This window comes from Typopeltis vanoorti, chromosome 20 (genome assembly GCF_054136105.1).
Source record: "Typopeltis vanoorti isolate ZY-2024b chromosome 20, IOZ_Tvanoo_1.0, whole genome shotgun sequence".
NCBI lineage: Eukaryota > Metazoa > Arthropoda > Arachnida > Uropygi > Thelyphonidae > Typopeltis > Typopeltis vanoorti.
The window spans coordinates 20809596-20828416 of record NC_143568.1 but is presented as its reverse complement, the minus strand read 5'-3'; the positions used below and the strand labels follow the sequence as shown (position 1 = coordinate 20828416).

General features: G+C 35.4%; 1 protein-coding gene across 3 annotated transcripts in view; it reads right to left on the bottom strand.

The window, feature by feature from the left end:
• Positions 1 to 6749: 6749 nt before the first annotated feature.
• LOC150095271 (calcium and integrin-binding protein 1-like) overlaps positions 6750 to 18821 on the bottom strand; it is a 33699-nt gene continuing 21627 nt past the window's right edge. For all 3 annotated transcript variants that reach the window (XM_090410070.1, XM_090410069.1, XM_090410068.1), the window contains exon 7: positions 6750 to 7032. In XM_090410070.1, coding sequence (XP_090266196.1) covers positions 7011 to 7032 — 22 coding nt within the window. In that variant the 3' untranslated portion in view covers positions 6750 to 7010. The remainder of the gene's footprint in view (positions 7033 to 18821) is intronic.

Genomic DNA, 18821 nt, shown 5'->3' with positions numbered 1-18821 from the left:
ACTTGTATGCATTGTTTTAAAGCTGTTTATAATTTTGCTAAAATAGATAACGGCATTATCTTACATCAGTTAAATATATACTTTCAATTTTCTGCATGCACTCTTAAAGCTAAATGTTATGACTAGACTATTATTTAATGTTTTCTCTCTCTCTCTCTCTCTCTCTCTCGCTCACTTTAAAAAATCGATTATAGCTCTTTAGCAGTGGCCAACTTACTAGCGTAACACAACTAACCGTATTATATATGTAGTGGACTGTAAAACAAACTATGTTATTGCTTATGTTAAAAAAATAATAATAAATAAATAAAAAACGGAATCCTTAGTATGCCAATATTTGTTTTGGTTTCTTGGTCGGAAAATAATCCGTAATCGAATATCCACTGTTATTAAACAGTGGAGACCATTAAGCTGTTAATGGTTGCTTTACCTTTTCAATGGCTCTATTCCAGCTAAAATAGCAACGTTGTTGAGCAGACAACATATTGGCTTCAGTGTTCTTGATGACGGTGCACCTCAATGCCTCGCACGATATCAAAAGTTTTTTTTGTGTGTGTGTGTGTACTCTGTCATTAAGAATTCTCGATTCGTAGAAATAATAATCGATTTGTAATCAGAAAAGTATCGACCTGTCATATCGACCCATCGCCCTCCTTTTTATTGAAGAGAAATAATTTAATTTTATCAGGGAAGGATCAAAAGACCGAAAGATTTCGAAAATATATTGATAATTGATTGGTGTTTTAATCTTGTGATTGTTTGTTATTGAATTGTTATTAATTAATGATATATAGAATTCATTCTGCCTTACTGTGTCACTGAGACAAAATGTTGTGTCCTCGTACGTATTCTATTTAAGTGGACTCTTTATTCATAGTCGTGTTCGTGCTCGTATGCGTGCATACCTTTTATTTGTTCATGTTTTTATAACTCGACAATCACTTTTTCTAAGAATAGGGAAGCCCACTCCATATCAAGAGAGTTTCATTCTCACTGCATGTATAATAGATGTATTCTTTGTTATGAAAACTAGTCATCTGATTTGAAATAAACGTGGGGCATTGGCATAGGTATTATTTCCCCATTTCTCTCCTCCCCACAGCACGTTTTTGAGCTCTTTGACATTAGAGCCTGTGAAATCCTTGCAGCCTTTATTGGACGCAAGTCAGTTCCGAGCTTTTCTCCCAGCCTATCGGAAAGGATTTTGCAACGTTGTAGTAAGTTCTCTGTTTAGTGTCATCCCTGAATCATAGACTTAAATGTCATCCTTAATTCCTTCTTGGGAATGAGATTCACGAAATCTGTTTCACTATGACGGGGAGTAGAAAGATGGTATTTCAAGAATGGTGTCACATTACAAAGAAATCCAATGAAAAAGCATTTTCTTAACAAATTTTGAACTTTTAAGACCGAAAACACAACACTTTAAAATATCTCTAAATCTTAAACATAATTTGAAAACTTTCAAACATATATATATAAAAAAATTTGAATCTTTTATGTTTATTAGGTATTGCTGAATACAAACAGACGCCCTTATTCTTAGTATTTCAAAATCGTATAGTATTGGTATTATTATATCCACTGCCGAAGTTATAAAAAGAAGTAATTCCAGAGTTTTAAAGACATTTTCCTTTTTTCTTTTTCAGTTTGTGACGAGACATAGACGATGGGAAAGATTCTGAAAATTTCCCCAAAAGCATGACGTCATTTAATTACGATCTTTCATTAAGTTTCAGAAATGCATTCATTATATGCTTCTTCCTTAACTATTCAAGTAGGTAATCGTTATCACTTTTAGATTAATTACCACTACGGACATAATATTTTTTTTCATGAAACCGGAACATTTGAGAAAGATATCTAACAGTGAAGGCATGATACTAATATACGTGGGTGGTCTGAAAGGTTCTCGGCCTAACAATGAAAAAACGAATTTATAATTTCAAAATTATTTTTATTTTTCAACATAATTAAGACAAAGACATTTATTCCAGCGATGTTCCAGCGCCATTATCCGTTCCTGTAGTGGTTTTCAGTAAGATTGCAAAATACCCCTCTACAGCTGCAATCACCTCTTGATTCGAAGAAAAACGCTGACCAGCAAGGAAGATTTTTAGTTTTGGAAAGAGACAGAGGTCAAAGGGAGCCAAATCTGGGGGATAGGGTGGATGTTCCAACAATTCATAGTGCAGATCCCTTAATTTTTCTATTGCCAAAACACTTTTGTGGGCAGGTGCATTGCCCTGATGAAGGATGATTTTTTATCTTCTGCAAACCGGGTCTTTTCTCGCAAACTTTTCGCCTAATCTTGTTAAAAGATGAATGATATTCACGGGTTATTGTTTTACCCTTTTCAAGATAATTAATAAACCTTCAGAATCCCCAAAACACCGATGGCATGAATTTGTCTTCTTTGGAGCTGAACAACCGGCTTCTGTCCACTGTTTTGACTGCCGTTTGGATTCTGGTGTGTAATGGTGAATCAAAGTCTCATCCATAGTAATAAATAAATCGACGCACAAAATCAGTTTTATTCTTGTTAAAACGCTCCAAGCACTGTTCAGATATTTTCATGCGAGTGCGTTTTTGATCTGCTGTGAGCAAGCGCGGCACCTATCTTGTCTCAGCAATTTCACGTACTTTGACTCTCCGGTCATCCAATACCATATCGTGCACTTGATCAATGATTTCTGGTGTTGTTACACTTTTTGGACGTCGTTCACGTGGATCATCTTCAAGGCTGGTACTGCCACGTTTAAATTTGGCAGTCCATTTCTTAATTGTCGAAAAGCGAAGGAGAAGAGTGTGCCCATAAACTTTTATGAACTTCGAATGAATTTCATAAAATATGTGGATAAGTATTTGGATTCGCTTCCAAAAATAAGTAGTAGAACAAGGAGCAGCAGGATTATACGCTATCGGGCTATACTGACATTGTACCATTTGGTTCGGTTTTAGTTTCATGCCTTTGGAACCTTGATCAAGTGAACATTTGGCAGGACTTTTCGATGGACGGTGAATTATCCAGTCTCAAACGGTGATTGAGGGAGTTTCCTCCTAGAAAAAGATATTTTCACCTCGCAACCCGATAAACCGGTTAGACGAATACATGCAGTTTACACACAAAAATATATATAAACGACTAATAAACATAAATGACAACATATATGACAATAAAACACAACCTATATAAATGACTTATCCTAAAATGATGGTTAAAGAATCCAGTTTGGGCACGTGGTGACCATGATGGCCTTCGAGTACCACGAATTATTATGTCTCTTCAATATTTTAAATGTATTTATAAAGACTTTCAAGGAAAGGAGAATTAAAAGGCCTTATACGAAAGTGCACGTTATTTCCTTCCAGAAACTTTTTTTTTTTTTTTTTTTTCATTCTGCAAAGCACAGACAAATCGGCTAGAAAACACAAGGATTGATAGACATAATAAGCTATCCACATAGTATTAGTTGTTTCGGCCATATTTTCAAACAAAAACAACCATCAGTAGGCTGAGTGGTGATCTACTTTGTACGGCGGCATAAAACAAATATGCCTGTACGCTCTGGCGTACAGTATTTGCTTTTATTCCATTTGTTTGCGGAAACAGGTTACATTAAGGAAGAATTGGGTTTGGCTTGGCTGGGAGAGGTTCTCTGTTGCGCATCACAAATCCATTAGCTCCCAAATTCCCCATAGTGCTCCTAAATTCCTCTGGGAGTCTCCCCTTTTTATCTTTTTCGATTTTTAATCTAGCTCTAATTAATAAGCCAGTTTTACTCGCAAAAGAAATTGAGACTGTTTCTTTTGGGAACAGCATTCAAGGCGATTTGTAATTGTTTGTACCAGGAAACAGTTGTTTTCAGCTATCTGTAATGGCGAAGAGAATTCATATTCATTACACGCAAATAAATTACGAACAGAAAGACATATCATTGGTTTTATCTTCATGACCATAATCGATGTAATTTCTGGCGATCAACGTGCGTGTTTCTGTTGTTGAGCATTTCCGGCTTCATACTTATTCTTGTTGAAGCAATATAACTATATATCTATCACAATTTCTGCATGTATTCAATATAATTCTTGATGTAACAGTGGCAGTGTATATTGTTCGAGTTACAAACGGTCAGTTTTCCTGGAACAGCAGCACCTGCTAGAAAGAGATCTCTATTGGGAACACTTTGAAGTCGCTGGACATAGGTCGCATACAAAAGAAACAAATATACTTTTAAAACGCTGCTCTACAGAAAATTCATAATTGATTAAGCGTATTTGAAATTTATTTTATTGAAAATAAAATGTTTTCTCAATAAGGTACCTTTCAAGCAATAAAGATTAACGGTTTGTAGAATGATGTTTAATAATTTCTTTAAGGAATATAGATATTGGAATATTTTGGATTATTGAAAGATAACAAGTACATGACAACCTTGCAAATTGAGATTCTGTTTATCATAAGGAGTTCTTCCTGGAACAGATGGTCGAATCGTTTGTATTGGAGATAAGCAAAAATTGCAGCTCAGCACCGAGAGCGTTTGTGAATTTTGTCTTTAGCCATATCTTATTTACTCGTTAAAAATCATCGATTTATGAGTGACAAAAGAAAGAGTGAAGAGGTCTTGATTTATTATATTTTATGTAGGAATAAAATATAAATTTAAACTCTTGGGAAGATTTGATAATAGTGAGCCATCGATGGTAGTCGTTTTCCGCAGATCAGCCATTGTTATTCTTATTAAATGTTAGTAATAATTTTTCACTCTGTGCTGCATTCTAGCAGTTTAGAGTGAAAAAATCCTGCTTCGCTTAGAAGCGTGTAAACAAAGATGCAAGGGTGTGTGCAGAATTGTCCACTGGGGATGGCTTTGTACTTGACATGTTGTGTAACTTTATGCACTGTGCGAGATTCGAAAATATCAACCCTTTTGACAATGTAAAAGACAATTGCGCTTCTCCATATTTAGGCATTAATATCAGTAATCGTTCAAATAAAAAATACGAAACAGGTTTCTGTTAACTGTCATCAATAATGTTCTTGGATTTGTTGGTATTCTGTTTTGATAATATTTCCATGCTAAAACTGCCGCCTATACTTACTGTCTGAGGAATTATTGCTGTTTATGCTTTTGTCGCAACAGATATCTTCTTTACTCGATAAAAATCATCGGAAGGGAGAAGGAAAATTAGACTTAACAATCAATTATATTCCAGTCTGAATTTGCCAAAGTGTGAGCATTGGTGTATAAAGCAGATGACTTCACGTCATATTACTCTAGTGTAGTCATCTGTTCTATATGCAGCTATGTTATTTGTGAACAGATTTCACGAGCAAAATTTGTCTGCTCACGCTTGTTAAAAATAAGGACGAAGACAATAATATAATTTCTCTGACAGAGGGATAATCTGATAGTCGGCAGTAGATGGAGTTGGTGTCGATGATGAAAGTAGTTGGTGGAATGAGTGGTGCAGACGGAGAGTTGTGGAGTAGGTGCCTTACCTCGATGAGTCTTTGGACTCCCTGAACATTAATGAACATCTCTTTAATAATTCGAATAGAAACATTAAGTTTTCGGAAACTTTAATGCTATTCGCCTGAAGACATTTGGAGGTGGGTAGGAAATAAAATTGCTGCTGGATTTCTCTTATTTCTAAGTGCTGATTAATCTCTTCAAATGCTCTTCGCACGGAATGCTTCTTCGCTCCACTATTTCAAGGTATCATTCTAATATTTTTGCCACTATAGAGATCGGTATCAATGAATGGCTCCACTAGGGCTTATATCCGGCATCTCGCACTATGCCACCTCGCCCTTCGTGTCTGCTGCATCATAAAAGTGCGTTTACATGAATAGCTCACTCGTTTCTATTCATTTATAAATCTGACCATTGGAGAATGGTAGGCTTTGATCATACTATTACAAAGTGACGTTTTCTCCATTGCTCAAAATTCCAACAGCGTGCATTCAACCCTGGTGGACTATTCTGCACAGCCTTATGCAGAAGCAACAAGAAGAGAGATAGTGAGTGAGAGAGAGAAAGAGAGAGAGAGAGAGAGAGAGAGAGACCAAGGAACATATTAAGCAGTTATAGTGCACTGTTTACTGTTCGGCACTTATACAAAGAATACAAGAAAGACACACAAAAAGATGGTTGCATATTTAATGGATATAAAAGTATGTATTGACTTAAATTTTGTTTTAAGGGGAAATAATTCGTTAATAAGTGCAATAGAATGAATATATACAGTCAAAAGACGTGTAGAGAAATGAATATTGAGCTGGTTGGCTGAGGGGATAGCTTACGTTTCTCCAGGCACCATGTTATGGATTCGGATCCTGCGGTGCTCATGAATGTTTTGTGAATGTCTTAAGCGGGCTCTGCTTATTGGAGGCCTGAAATATCTTGATCAAGTTCCACGTTTGGTCTCTAGAGAAAGGTTTACAGATTATTTTAAAAAATAATAAAGAATAAAAAAAGATCCTAGCTCATCCACTATAGTAATGTACTATAGATTAACGATGTTTGAATCAGTTTATCGCTGGCAGCATTCTCATAGATTAAAATGGCTTTGGATATCGAAGCTATTAATATTGCACGAATTAATTCTTACTGGTTTCCGCCAAAATTATATTAACTATCCTACTAACTTTATGGGGATCGAAAAGATGGTTATATCTATATGATATAACCATCCATAGAAAGTATAATACAATGTCAGTATTCCATACAGTAAATATTGCGAAGTGCCATGTTTTATTGCACTTTATTACTTCATATTCCAAATTTCTTCATAATGATATCTTTTGGATATGATAATGATTTTTAACATTCGTTGTCAGCACATATTTTATTTATAATTATTGCTAGATGCAAAAAAGTAATATATCTTTGCTATTTGAATACATGATACACCGTGTATTCATAAGTATTTGTTCTGTGATGTTCCCTGAGTGCCATTTTAGCAGTGGGAAGAACTCTGTCTGTCTAACATAACTGACTTGCTTTTCAAATACGGAAGGAGAAAGAACTGTAAAGAAAGAAAAATGGTCATATTAAATCAAAATAACCAAAACGTCAATAATAAAACACCAATGAAAATAATATTTAATATTAATACCACTTAAAAGTTAAATAAATATAATTTAATGAGCAAATTGAATTTTCTGTATAAACTAAGAATGCTTTCAGGAAAACTTCCATATGGAAGAGAAATCAGTAATTAGAGACACTATTCTTGAAATAATTTAGATTTTCCGTTAACCTTCTTGACAAAATAAATAAATTAAAGGAAAAACTAATAAAAGAAAAACAAATACTCTTCCTTCTTTCCTTGTATTGCAGGCCACTTATTTTGAAGAGATTTGAAAGTTCGCATCTACAACACAAGTTCAACTTGTGAATATTGCGAAGTATGAGAAGACTCCGTTAACGAAGGGCGAAAGAAGGGATGTAGAGAACGTTGATAGTATAATATATTAGATCCAAGCTATCGTTGTCCTTCCCCAGGTATAGCTATGCGCATATACCTGGAGAAGGAGTGTCCTAGGTTCGATTCTCGTTGATGACGTGAGGAGCTTAAGGATTTTCCTCAGCCATAGCCAAGCTTGGACATCAGGGTTTATTTCCCCGCCAGTTTATCTGGGGTGTTTTATCCCGCAAACCAGTCCCGTAGTTTTCATACCCTTAGGGGATGCAGCAAGGAGTGACGAACCGGTCGCATTAATTTTGTCATTAACCTCCCATATTAACAAGCTATCATTGTTAATATGGGAAGCTCCATAAACAATCTTGTTCAGTGCTTCATCTTGTTTTAAAATGTGTATGGTCGCTGCAATAGTGTTGTGTGTGTTTTCCCGTACACATAAGTTATATTCTCCAGGTTAAGTTCGTACCTAAATAAGAGAAGAGAATTATAACACCAAAGAAACAAATATTGAATTTTCTAACTGCACAAATATAATTAATTATTTACATTAAACATTTGTAAGAGATACACTTTCCTTCTCACCCACAGAGAATTCAACTTCAGGAATTAAAAAAAAAAATTCTAACAACAAACAAAGCAAAGGAAATAAATTCATTTACTAATCCTCCCTGGGATTAAACAAACTACAGCTTTCAATACAGTTGAGTCAGAGTGACATTTCCAACAAGGAAATGTCACTCTGACTCAGAGTTGACATTGCAAATAAAGAATGTCATCCTACGTCTGTAGCTTTGGTATAAATAATTATCAGGAAAACTACCTTATTCTAGAAAGTTTAGCATGAAGAGAAAAATATTTGGAGTAGACTGTTTGCTGTACAGTTCTTTAAACACATTACATGAGGTCAACTCCTTTATCTGAATAATAGTTTCTTCTTGTTTCCAGTGTTCTGCAATACACACACAATCGTGAAGGGCACTGTTTAGAAGAAAAGCACAACTTTCTGCTTGAAATAAAATATTTTGTCTTCAGCTTCATCTGTTGACAGGAACAAACAGACAAACACAGGGTTTGACAAGATTCCACATAGAACTCTGTTGCATCAATTGTAGCAAATGGGGATGGATATGAATCTGGTGATTTGAATTAAAGGGTAGCTGAGGGACAGCTATCAAAGAATCATTTATTGAGGAGTTAAATCCAGGAGAAGTCAAGTGACTAGTGGTGTGCCACAAGGCTCAATACATGATCTTCTGTTTCTTAATTTGTACATCAGGGATATAGGAAACGATTTGATGGGAAATATTCATTTATTTATTGATGATGCTAAACTGGGAAGAGCAATTAATGCCGCCAAGTATAGGATGATGTAGTTTGGGAAGAGATCATAAGCTGTATACTATACTGATGGAACCGAACTGTATCAAATTGATGAGGTCAGGGACTTGGGGGCGATTGTGGATGGGGAGGTGAAGTTAAGAGGGCATATTGCGAAGGTTACCAAAACAACACATCAGATTACATGGTCGTTGAAGAACACACACTAACAAGTATGGATAGAGGTTATTGTTCCTCTATAGAAGGCTTTTTAATAAGGCCACATCTAGACTACTGCGTACCGATCCGGACACCCGAATTCCTTGAGGATGAAGTCGTGGAGATGATCCAGAAGCGACTGACAAACTTGTGCCAAGTCTATGGAATGCTCCCTATAAGAATAAATTGGCGGACTGTAGGATTAAAAAACTAGCTGATAAACTAAAAGGAAGAGACACGATAGAAGCATATAAGTTATTAAAGGGATTTTATAGGATTAACACTGAAAACTTTTTCTTTTCAGTACATGGTCGTTAGGGAGAGAACAAGGGATCATCAGTGGAATTGTGTAAATTTTTTGTTGGAAGGAGGTCAATGTGTGGAATATAAATAAATAAATAAATATATATATATATATATATATTCCCACTTCACAGATTTTTTATCTCTACAAATTTTTGGGATCGAAATTTTTATTTTAAATTGTGCGCGACGAAGGCGATTAGGGGCGTGTCACTACGCAGAATGTAATGACGTAATGATCAGTTAGAAGGCGCCTCAGTCACTCACGATCCTTAGCGATGCGAGTGTGCTATTCGTAGTTTTCTTCAATTACACCTGATTTTTTTTTTTAATTTTGTTTTCTTTTTAACTATAACCCTTTCACTTTTCCAACAATGTCAAAAAGAAGCAACAGTGCAAAACCAGAAAATGAGCAAAAGAAACAAAGAAAAGCAACTCTGTTAGAGAAAAAATACGAAATTATTACCAGCCATCAAGCGAGTAGCACTGTTAAAGCTCTTTCTGAGAAATTTTCTCTTGCCGCTTCTACAGTTAGCACCATTTTAAAGGTAGAGAAAAATATTTGAAAGAAGTAAAAATGCGCAATCTACGCATGGTTGCGTAATAAAGAAACAGGCAGTATAATTCCTCATATGGAAAAAAACTGTTAACTGCTTGGATTAACGACCAAACTCGACGATTAAGCATGCCTATTACCTACGCAACGAGTTGTACTAAAGCATTAGCTATTTTTAAAATGATGAATGACCCAAAAGGGGATGACTGCAAAGAGACTTTTGCTGCAAGTAGTGGGTAGTTTGAACGCTATAAAAAAAGCGAACTGGTTGGCATACCATTAAAGTACAAGGTGAAGCTGCAAGTGCTGATAGTGAGGCTGCAAAATCTTATCTAGAAGAAGAAATAATTAAAGAAGGAAATTACTCGCCATCGCAGATTTTTAACGTAGACGAGACGGGCTTTTCATGGAAACGGATGCCTGCAAAAACTTGCATCGCAAAAGAAAATTCTCAATGCCAGGTTTTAAAGCATCAAAAGATCGCATCACTCTACTATTAGTAGGAAATGCTGCTGGAGATTGTAAGTTAAAACTCTTATTTGTGCATAGATCAGAAAATCCAAGAAGCTTAAAAGGAATTAATAAAAATACTCTTCAAGTAATATGGAAGACAAATAAGAAGGCTTGGCTCACGGGTTCCCTATTCGAAGATTGGCTTTTGCATCCCTTTGTTCCTGAAGTGAAACTTTATTGTGAGGAAAAACAAATTCCACTTAATTAAAGTGCTTCTTATAATTGACAATGCACTTGGCCATCCCTCATCAGTAGCGTACATTTGCCCTAATGTAAAAATAGTCTTTTACTCCTAATAAACTTCTCTTTTACAACCAATGGATCAGGGAGTGATTGCGACGTTTAAAGCACATATCTCAAAGAGACTTTTGAAATGTTGATAGAAGCAACTGATAAAGATGGAAACTTTTCTATCAAAGAGTTTTGGAAGAGATTCAACATTTTAGACGGAATTCGGGTAACGCAGAGCGCCTGGCATAAAGTTTTCGAAAAAACTATGAAAGAGTATAGCATAAACTTTATCCTCAGCTTAATGATAATTTCGAAGGGTTTGAAGCCCACCAAAGATTGTGAATTCTGAAACTCAAGCGATGTTAGGTATGGCTAACCAGTTGCCAATGGAAGTTTCGGAAGGTGATGTTAATGAGCTGCTTCAATCTCACACTATGGAACTCTCACCCAATGATCTCCTTGAATTAGAGGAACAAGAAAGAAACGAAGAAGAAAAAGACAAAGAAGATAACGAGTGAATATGAATATGAAGAAGATAATGAAGCTCCAAATCGGTTTTTCACTTTAAGAGGCCTAGACTTAACTTCTCAAGTTAAACTTCTCCAAAAAGCTCAAGCAATCTTACAGTCGGCAATAATGCTAAATGCAAACATTATTTGATTTTACACTATTTCGATAATTGTAGCAGATTCGCATACTCGTGCGTGTATATATATCCATGTGAAATGGCTTTTGTTTCCATAGCGCTAGGCCGCCCGAAGATTGACCATCATAGGTTGAATTCTAGATCTTTTTCTAGACATTTCTTCATACTTTTCCCGAGTTAGTCGATCTTTGCCACGGGAAAGTTGATCTTTTGAGCAATGAAAGTCGGAAATGAGAACAATTAACATAAACTAGTGTAATGGGATGTTCCTCAGAATCGCGCCATCTTTTGTAACGCAATTCATGAACAGTAAGTATGGTCGTATTGTTACACTATATTCTTTCTGAAACCGATATGCCTTTAAAATGATCTTGGTAATCATCACTCACAGTTGAATAAAAACTGCAGTCAAAAATTCTTTTCTGTATTAATGATGAGCTAGGAAATTGCAATATTTATTTCTACAACAGCTATTTTTAATTGCTGTGTTTAGTTTTATTTTTTATTTTTATATTTAATTCAAAACGCAAGCCTTCTTTTATTTTTCACCAGATATTAGGTTTTTAATGTTAGGAATTATTTCGAACTCGATATTATGTTGAAAAAAATTTATAAATTAGGATATGAGATTAAAGACTTTTGACAATAAGTGTAATTATATTTAAAAATGAATAGTAAAGAAATTACTCATTATATAAAACAACAGTAGTTAAAAAATAATACAAAAGAAATGCTGTGGCGTCATCATTAGAGGTTCTTTTCGTGTTTCGCAACCAAGTAATTTCTCGCAATTATCCGCAGCGTGCCTCAACTATTACGTCATTGCACGCTCAGTTGAGCGTGATAACTTGTAGCATTGTGCCAAGAAGAAATGAGTAACAAATTCTTTGTTGGTGTGATGGAGGGGTTTGATTCCAATTCATGAACGTTATTTAATTAATACGTGATTCCTATTTTTTCTTGATATGCATGTATTCAAGGTCCCATATAACATCATTATAATATGCACGTGAAAATATATTATTATTATTATCATCATCGTCACATCACATAGAGGAACACTGCATCGTTTTAGAAATCAAATTTTTCAGATTAGAAACGAAATGCTGTAACATGTTTTAATCATTATTAAGCAAAAAAAGCAAGAATAGCATTTAATTAATGATTTATCTTATAGTTTCAAAATGATGTAGTATAAAGTAATATTACTTAATAATATGAAGTAATATTATTAAGTAATATTTACACAATAGTACATTTTAAAATAGGGATGCGTGCTTGAGTTCCAATTGAAGCTGACTACGTGTGTGAGCTGTCACGAGAGAACTGAAATACAAGAGGGGGAACAGAAATTGAAAATGAACTCCATTTACTAAAGAGAACTTTTGTCGACAATGGTTTCTCTCTTAAAAAGATTGATAAATTTTTCTCTTTCCATCGCTCAACTGCTATTGAAGATTCTTCACCTCCAAGAGCTTTTATATCGTTGCCATACATCAGCTCTCTCTTCCCAAAACTGGCAAAAATTCTTAAGAAATTCAACATTAGAACTTGCTTCACTACATTTCCAAAACTTCGCTCCATACTAAGTAGACCTAAAGTGAAACGTCTTCCTATTCAGTATCCAGGAGTCTACAAGATTTTGTGTGAATGTGGCAAACCATATTACGGCCAGACAGCTAAATGCATCCTTTTACGTATGGAAGAACACCAAAGAGACATCTCCAACAACAGGACCAGGGCCAGCGCTCTCTCTAGCCACGTTCTCTTCTCTATCATCTCGGATGAAGGCCGCCAACACCTCGTAGACTGGCCGCAAACTTCTAATATCCATGTGTGTTATGATGAACTCGAAAGAAAGATTATCGAATCTAGAGAAATATCGCTCGATTAATCCCATATTAACAACAGCCTTAGCTACAATCTTTCTGACGCACACATTGCCACTGTCCAGTATTGGCGCACTCGTGATAGCTCACGCACGTAGTCAACTTCAATTGGAACTCCAGCATGCATTCCTGTTTTAAAATGTACTATTGTGTTTTATACACAATAGTGCATTTTATACACAATAGTAGTGATAAAATGACATCTGTTGATGTCATCTTATTACTTCTCTGTTATTTTATATAATTCTTTGCCTGTGATACCTGAAGAAGTTGATTTATTCAACGAAACCAGTAGTATCTTAACATTAAACCTTTTTTTTTTCATTCTCGGTATATAGTCATTCAAACTAATTTTTTTATAACATTATGTACCGAGTAAATATGAACGATATATATATATATATATATACACACACATACACACACACCGAACAGCCAAAATATAATAACCACCACCTACCTAATATGATGTTGGTCTTCCACCTGTCTCCATAACAGTTTTATCCGCCGAGGCATCAACGCTACAAGATTTCTAAAGATGTCTTGTGATCTAGCACCAATACGTAACCAACAAATCCTTTAATTCTTGTAAGTTACGTGGTTGAGCCGCTACAGAGCGGATGTGCTGTTTCAACACAAACGACAGATTGTCGATTGGATTGATGTCTAGGGAATGAAGGCTAGGGCAATACCTGGAAGTCTTCCACGAACCTTGCTCGCACAATACAGGCAGTGTGGCATGGCGTATTATCCTGCTAAAAGAAGGCCCAACCAGAAGGGAATACCGTTGCCACGAACGGATGTGCCTGGTCTACAATGATGTTCAGGTAGGTGGTAGACGTCATAGTTTCTTGTACACGAATGGCTGGACCAGAGGTTCCCTGCAGAACATTGCCCAAAGCATTACATTGTCTCCACTGGCTTATTTTCGTCCCAGGTGCATTCTGGTCCAACACTTTCTCAGGTAAATGACGCATACATATCCGGTCGTCCACACGGCGCAACAGGAAACGAAATTCATTGTACCAGACGATCTTCTTCCACTCACTCAAAGTCCAGTTTCGATGCTCGCATGCCCATTTGAGGCACTTTCGACTGTGAATCGAGATTAGCATTGGTACTCGGAGCGGCTACGCAGCCCCGTTTACAGCAGGGTTCGATGTACTGTGTTCAGACACATTGCATCCATCACCACCATTCAAATTACTGGCGAGTTGCGCCACTGTAACTCTTCTGTTGACTCGTACCATCCATGATAGCCTTCATTCACCTCGAGCATCGATGAGCGGTGGTCAGCCCACACCTTTCTGATGGTTCGTGGTGTTTCCCTCCTCAGATCACATTTTGAAAGTACTCACCACGGATGACCGTGAGCATCCCACAAGCCCTGCTGTCTCGGAAATGCTCTGACCAGATCGTCTGGCCATCACAATTTCGTCTTTGTCAAACTCGCTTAAGTCTGCCTTTCCCATCTGAAGAACAAGAGTAACACTGATTAACAGAGCGCAGTCTCAGGGTTATTTATATCGTTTCATGACCTGCACGCAGCATCGTTTCCATGCAGTTGCTTCGATTTGTATGAAGACGCGCTGGTCATAAAGTTTTGGCTCTTCGGAGAGGGGGGGGGAGGGCTGGAAAGTTCTGATAAACACTTAGAACCAGAATATCAAAGCAACTGATATAACCAAGAGAGAACTTACTAATAGCAGAGTTATGAAGGTAACTTATTGTTCTTATATCCTCGTCCTTATAGTCCTTATAAGGACTGGGTTAAAGGGGCGAAGCAAGAATGCTTTTCATCTTCCCCGTTATCTGTAGAGGACAGTGTATGGATAAGGTGTTATTGAGCATTTAATAAAGCTCTGATCATGGCAGGAGGGTAACATCAATAGCCGAGCCTCAGTTAGAACTTCATTGGCTACAGCATTGCCATCCATTACCCTCCAAGGGTATTGGATTGAATGTATCAATCCTTATATCCTCGAATGTTCTTCCTTGTGGTTATATCAGTTGCTTTGATATTCTTGTTCTAGGTGTTTATCAGAACTTTCCAGATCCCTCCCTCGTATATATACATATATATAAGGATGACCTCTGATCAGTTATAATAGTCTCAACTTAAAATATTTTTCTATTAATTTGCTTTAAGATAACTTCTCCAAAATTATTAAAAATGAAGCAAAAAATCGTGAATGTGGGAAAAAATAGCGTAAAATGCTTCATTTTGACATCAAAAACTATTAAAATGTAGAATAATAAATATGCAATATTGTTAGCTATGCAATATTGTTAGCCGAATAAACAAAACATTGGTATACAGTATCTGAAACTTAAAATGATGTTATATTCTCTTAATCTCTTGGATCACTTTCGAACTCTCTCTCTCTCTCTCTCTCTCTCTTTTTTTCTTTTCTTTTTTAAAGTTTCAGAAGCAAGCAGTGTTTTGTTACTTAGGTGAGAAACCATAATGTTATTTATTATATCTAAAATTTATTTTTAATTTTTATTTAATTTCATACAGTCATATGCAGTTGTTATTGACTTTATACGGTCTCGTTATGATAACTTTTATTCATATAATTAATGTAATATAATGATTACATATTTTGAAAGATATCACATCCGTATTTTAATGTCTAAGCACGACCTAATAAATTTGCAACCATAATGGTTTTAGCTAGTTTAACATATTTTCTTGCTTTTCATGGGTCAATATTGAAAGATCTTTGGTTAAAAACAGTAAACATTAATATTCTTCGACTGGTATCTGTTTTCAAGTTTCACTGACTAGAGGATCCACTGCAACTGGACGTGGATTCTCTAGTCCATATGGTTAAACATAGCGCAGTAGAATCTTAGTTATATCACTTAATGCCTCATACAGTACTTCATTAGGCTCTCTTTATTACAGACTAGGCGAAAAGTTAGAATAGCTAACAGAAGTTGGTTTCGAAAATACACATGGCGTATGTTTCACTAAACCTGAATTGCCTCATGATCATGTCTTTATAGTAATGAAATACCAAAGCAGTTCAGTAATAAATAAAATATAATAATAATATTAATAAAGTAAAACAGGACATTTGCAACAGAAAAATATTAGAACAGGTGAATACGAATAGCTGCTAGAGCCAGCTATTCTTATTTATCTAGTCGGTTTCGGCGAAACTCTTTCGTTAGAAAGACTTGGGTTCGAATGCTGTTTAGGACGCGATGAACCCTTTCAGGTTTTTCAGCGGAACGTGACTTTCCCGTTTCATACGGACGCAGCAGAGTTTTTATTTTCCGGAAACTAGGATTTTGCGTCACGCAAACAGGCAGAAGAACTTGTCCAATTTACACACACACACACACACACACACACACACACACACACACACACACACACACACACACAATAATATATATATATATATATATATATATATATATATATATATATATATATATATATATATATATATATATATATATATATATATATATATATATATATATATAAAAGTCAATCTGGAGAACATGGAGAATCATTTATTATCAGACCTATATTAATAGGCATGTTAAAGAAGAATTGAAACATCGAACACATGCAACAGATAAACACAACGTGTGACACGAAACATTTAAAATAGTTAATAAATAAATAATGGATGAAATAAAATACGAGAAGATTTATGAAGAATGTCAGTTACAATCTATAAATGAATTGGTAAAAAAATAGACAATCAGAATGGAATGGCTATATTGATAAAATAAAATCAACTCAAACGCTCATTTAAATTTATAAGAAACTGAAACCAAAAAGATCAATTGAAAGAAAAGATCAAAAAAAAAAAAAGACTATTTACATTGGAGGGGGGGACGCAACAAGTCTGAAGCGAAAAAAAAATAGACTGTTTATATTGAAGACGTTGTAAATACAACAAGCTGTAAAGTGAAAAGCAGAATTGTGATTGTGATTTCACAGTGGAAACTTTGGTTTATCTTATCTGTTAAAATATGGATATTTTATTGAAAGGATTTCTTCAAAATATTAATACAAAATATTTTTACTCAATATGTAATATGATATCGTGTGTTAATACTTAATATTTATTTCTTACGTCGACCAGTAGATGGCAGCACAGTAAACTGTGAATGTTTACTGTGCTAACGTATGTGTGTGTGTGTGTGTGTTCTACACAGGGCCATTTCGTCCTTAAATGATGTCACCCTCTTAAGGGAGATTGAGTTTCTGGAAAATGTGTCACCCTGTGACAAGGAAGTGGCCTGGGTGCCATGCTACATTAATAAGCTCTGCAATAACTTCTTTTGCGTGGGATAAGTATGTTAAAGATACCAAGCAGTTTTATAAGCTAGGTTATTTTAATCCTTTTTTCTCCAAGTAAGCAAACAGATAAGTAAGTCAAGTTTGCGCTGCACGTAGTACAACGCTTGGCAACTCGTTGTAAAGGTGGAGTAAGCTCTGGTCACTTTCCTTAAAATTTTCCCCTAATGCAAAGCACATTTCCTTACCGAGATGTATGATGCTATGCATTAAGGTAATGATCACTACCCATTCCGGTTTCGGCCTTTATTGAGGTCTCGTCAGTCAGTGGGAGCCAGACCTAAAAAATGCCAAGGATTAGGTAATACAGAGCTTATAGATATTTTACCTAAACAAGTTGCCATAAGGTGCTTTGACCTCACTAAATAAAAATCTCAGGATGAGAGTAATATGTAGAAAGTTTTTTAGCTTGGGTATATATTATGTTAAAGATACCTAGCAATTTTATAAGCTAGGTTTTTTAATCATTTTTCCCAAGTAAGCAAACAGACAAGTAAGTCAAGTTTGCGGCTGCACATAGTGCAACACTGCGTGCTATATATATATATATATATATATATATATATATATATATATATATATATATATATATATATATATATATATATATATATATATATATATATATATATATATACAGTAAAACCTCTTTTTTGCACTTTTCAGGGGACCGATGGAAAAAAGTGTAAATAGCAGGAAAGGTAAAAAAAGATTAAAAAAAGGCTAAAAGATGACTTATTGCTAGTTATGTGAGTCTACATACTCGATTACAAAATTTAATAACTGAAAATAAATGAATTTACAATTACTTACATTTATCTATTTAAAAAATCTTTAATTGTTGATGATTGTTTTTGCTTTTCGTTATTTTTTAGCTGTTTTTAAACAGCTAAAAAAATAGACTCTACTACCTAAATAGATTCTTAAATACAAAACGACATAGCGTCAGATTGCTTTGCATTGAGTTCAACGCTTGACCTGTTTTTTACTATCGTGTTCAAAGTGGAATGGAGAGTTCAAGATCTTTTGCTAAATGCACACATGTTCCGGCATGCCAATCTACACGTCGCAGAATTGCCGTTTTTTCTTCTACCGAAATATATTTTCTGTCTTTTTTCTCCATGTTACTAACATGGATAATCCACCACCGCAACTTGAAAGCAACTTGCACACGCTAAATTACGTAGCAGAAATTCTGCAATATCAATTCGTAGTGTGATTGAAAAATCACGGTATCGCTCATCACTACTGCAAGCGTGCAAGTCACCGTGATGGCGGAAACGAAACTACAGCCGAAAGCAACGCCATACGGGAACAGAAATGCGCAGATTTCCATAGAAATCGATTCGAAAATCAGTATTACCACCCGAGAAAAAAAAACGCAATCAC